Consider the following 1,467-nt stretch of genomic DNA (forward strand, 5'->3'; position numbering starts at 1 on the left):
GTAGTCCCCCCGTCCCCCAACGGGCTTAGTTTAAAGCCCGGTGGAGCAGGTCAGCCAGTCTGGCTGAGAAGAGCCTCCTCCCTAGGGGAGAGAGGTGGAGGCCATCTCTTCCCAGCAGCTCGCTGCCTCTCTCGCCAAAGAGCGGGCTGTGGTCTTGAAAGCCAAAGCCTTCCTGACGACACCAGCGCTGCAGTCTTTGGTTGACCACATAGATCCTCCTGTCCCTTCTCAGCCCATAGCCTGAGACTGGGAGGATCGATGAGAACACTACCTGTGCCCCCAGACCCTTAAGCCCCGCTCCCAAATCCCTGTAGCGCCTCATGACCTGGCTGGGAGTGCTCCGAGCAGTGTCATTGGTGCCCACATGAATAAGGAGCATGGGATAGTGGTCTGTGGGTTTAAGGAGCTTTGGGATCCTCTCCGTAATGTCCCGGATGCGGGCCCCCGGGAAGCAGCAGACTTGCCGGGCTAAGGGGTCGGGGTGGCAGATTGGCCCCTCAGTCCCCCTCAGGAGGGAGTCTCCCACAACAAACACCTTACGTTTTGTCTTGGGGAGAGCAGGGGCGGTAGCTGCAGTTGGGCCCATGTTGCCTGTGGGGGCGGTTTCAACACACGTACCCATAAAACTAGGATTCCTACATTAGAATACATCAATTACAGGATAAGTACATGGAAAAATAGCAGTCTTCAGAAATCTGGGTAAGAAAATAACCTACCAAATCCTTATCCTTTTAACACTTAATTACAGTACATGGTAAATCAAAATCTGGTACCCTCCTGTAAGAAGTTGCACCAAAATCTGACCTTCTACTGCGTATAATAAATACACAGAAAAAGCAGTATCTTTATGGTAGACATTAGCTAGTAGGTCAGCTAGTTAGTACATTACCACTTCATCCAAGTTTGTTCCTGCAGGCACACGTTCAATTGTGCCAGGTATACCATCTGCCAAGTCTTTAAAATCCTTTCTAGGACAGCAGTATATCTGTAATGGAAACATGATTCATGCAATATAAGTATAATAATTCTGCTCTTAACTTTTTAATATAATGATCAATGCAAAGATATTACGGAGCCCAGAGCAAATACAAAAACAAACATGAAACAAGTCCTGAAATTTAGCTATCAGGAGTCAAATCTATGAGACAGAGAAACCGGCAATGCCCCACTTGTAAAAACCGAAATACAGAAAAAGTGTAAAGCAAAAACCAAAAAAATAATGGTCCTATTGACTGGAAAAAATGGTTTTAATGCACAGAAAAATTGTAAAAGCCTATTACTGCAATTCAAGCTAAATAAGACATGGTTTAAAATATTAAATTAATTTCCCTTCCATCCCAACTTTATGATCTGTAGAAGTTAAAGATAAACAGAAATATATTTTAGGCAAAACAGATTAATTACGCCTCATTGTACTTGGAGATAGCTCATTTCACTCTTTTTGCATAATAATACTGCACTGCTTCC

The 1,467-nt window shown here is 44.6% G+C and overlaps 1 protein-coding gene across 1 annotated transcript in view; it reads right to left on the minus strand.

The window, feature by feature from the left end:
• Positions 1–1,000, minus strand: part of SH3RF3 (SH3 domain containing ring finger 3) — a 316,210-nt gene extending 315,210 nt beyond the window's left edge. The window contains exon 1 of the mRNA XM_025215184.1: positions 890–1,000. Coding sequence (XP_025070969.1) covers positions 890–1,000 — 111 coding nt within the window. The remainder of the gene's footprint in view (positions 1–889) is intronic.
• Positions 1,001–1,467: the final 467 nt, after the last annotated feature.

Source organism: Alligator sinensis, unplaced genomic scaffold, assembly GCF_000455745.1.
Source record: "Alligator sinensis unplaced genomic scaffold, ASM45574v1 scaffold1463_1, whole genome shotgun sequence".
Taxonomy (NCBI): Eukaryota; Metazoa; Chordata; order Crocodylia; family Alligatoridae; genus Alligator; species Alligator sinensis.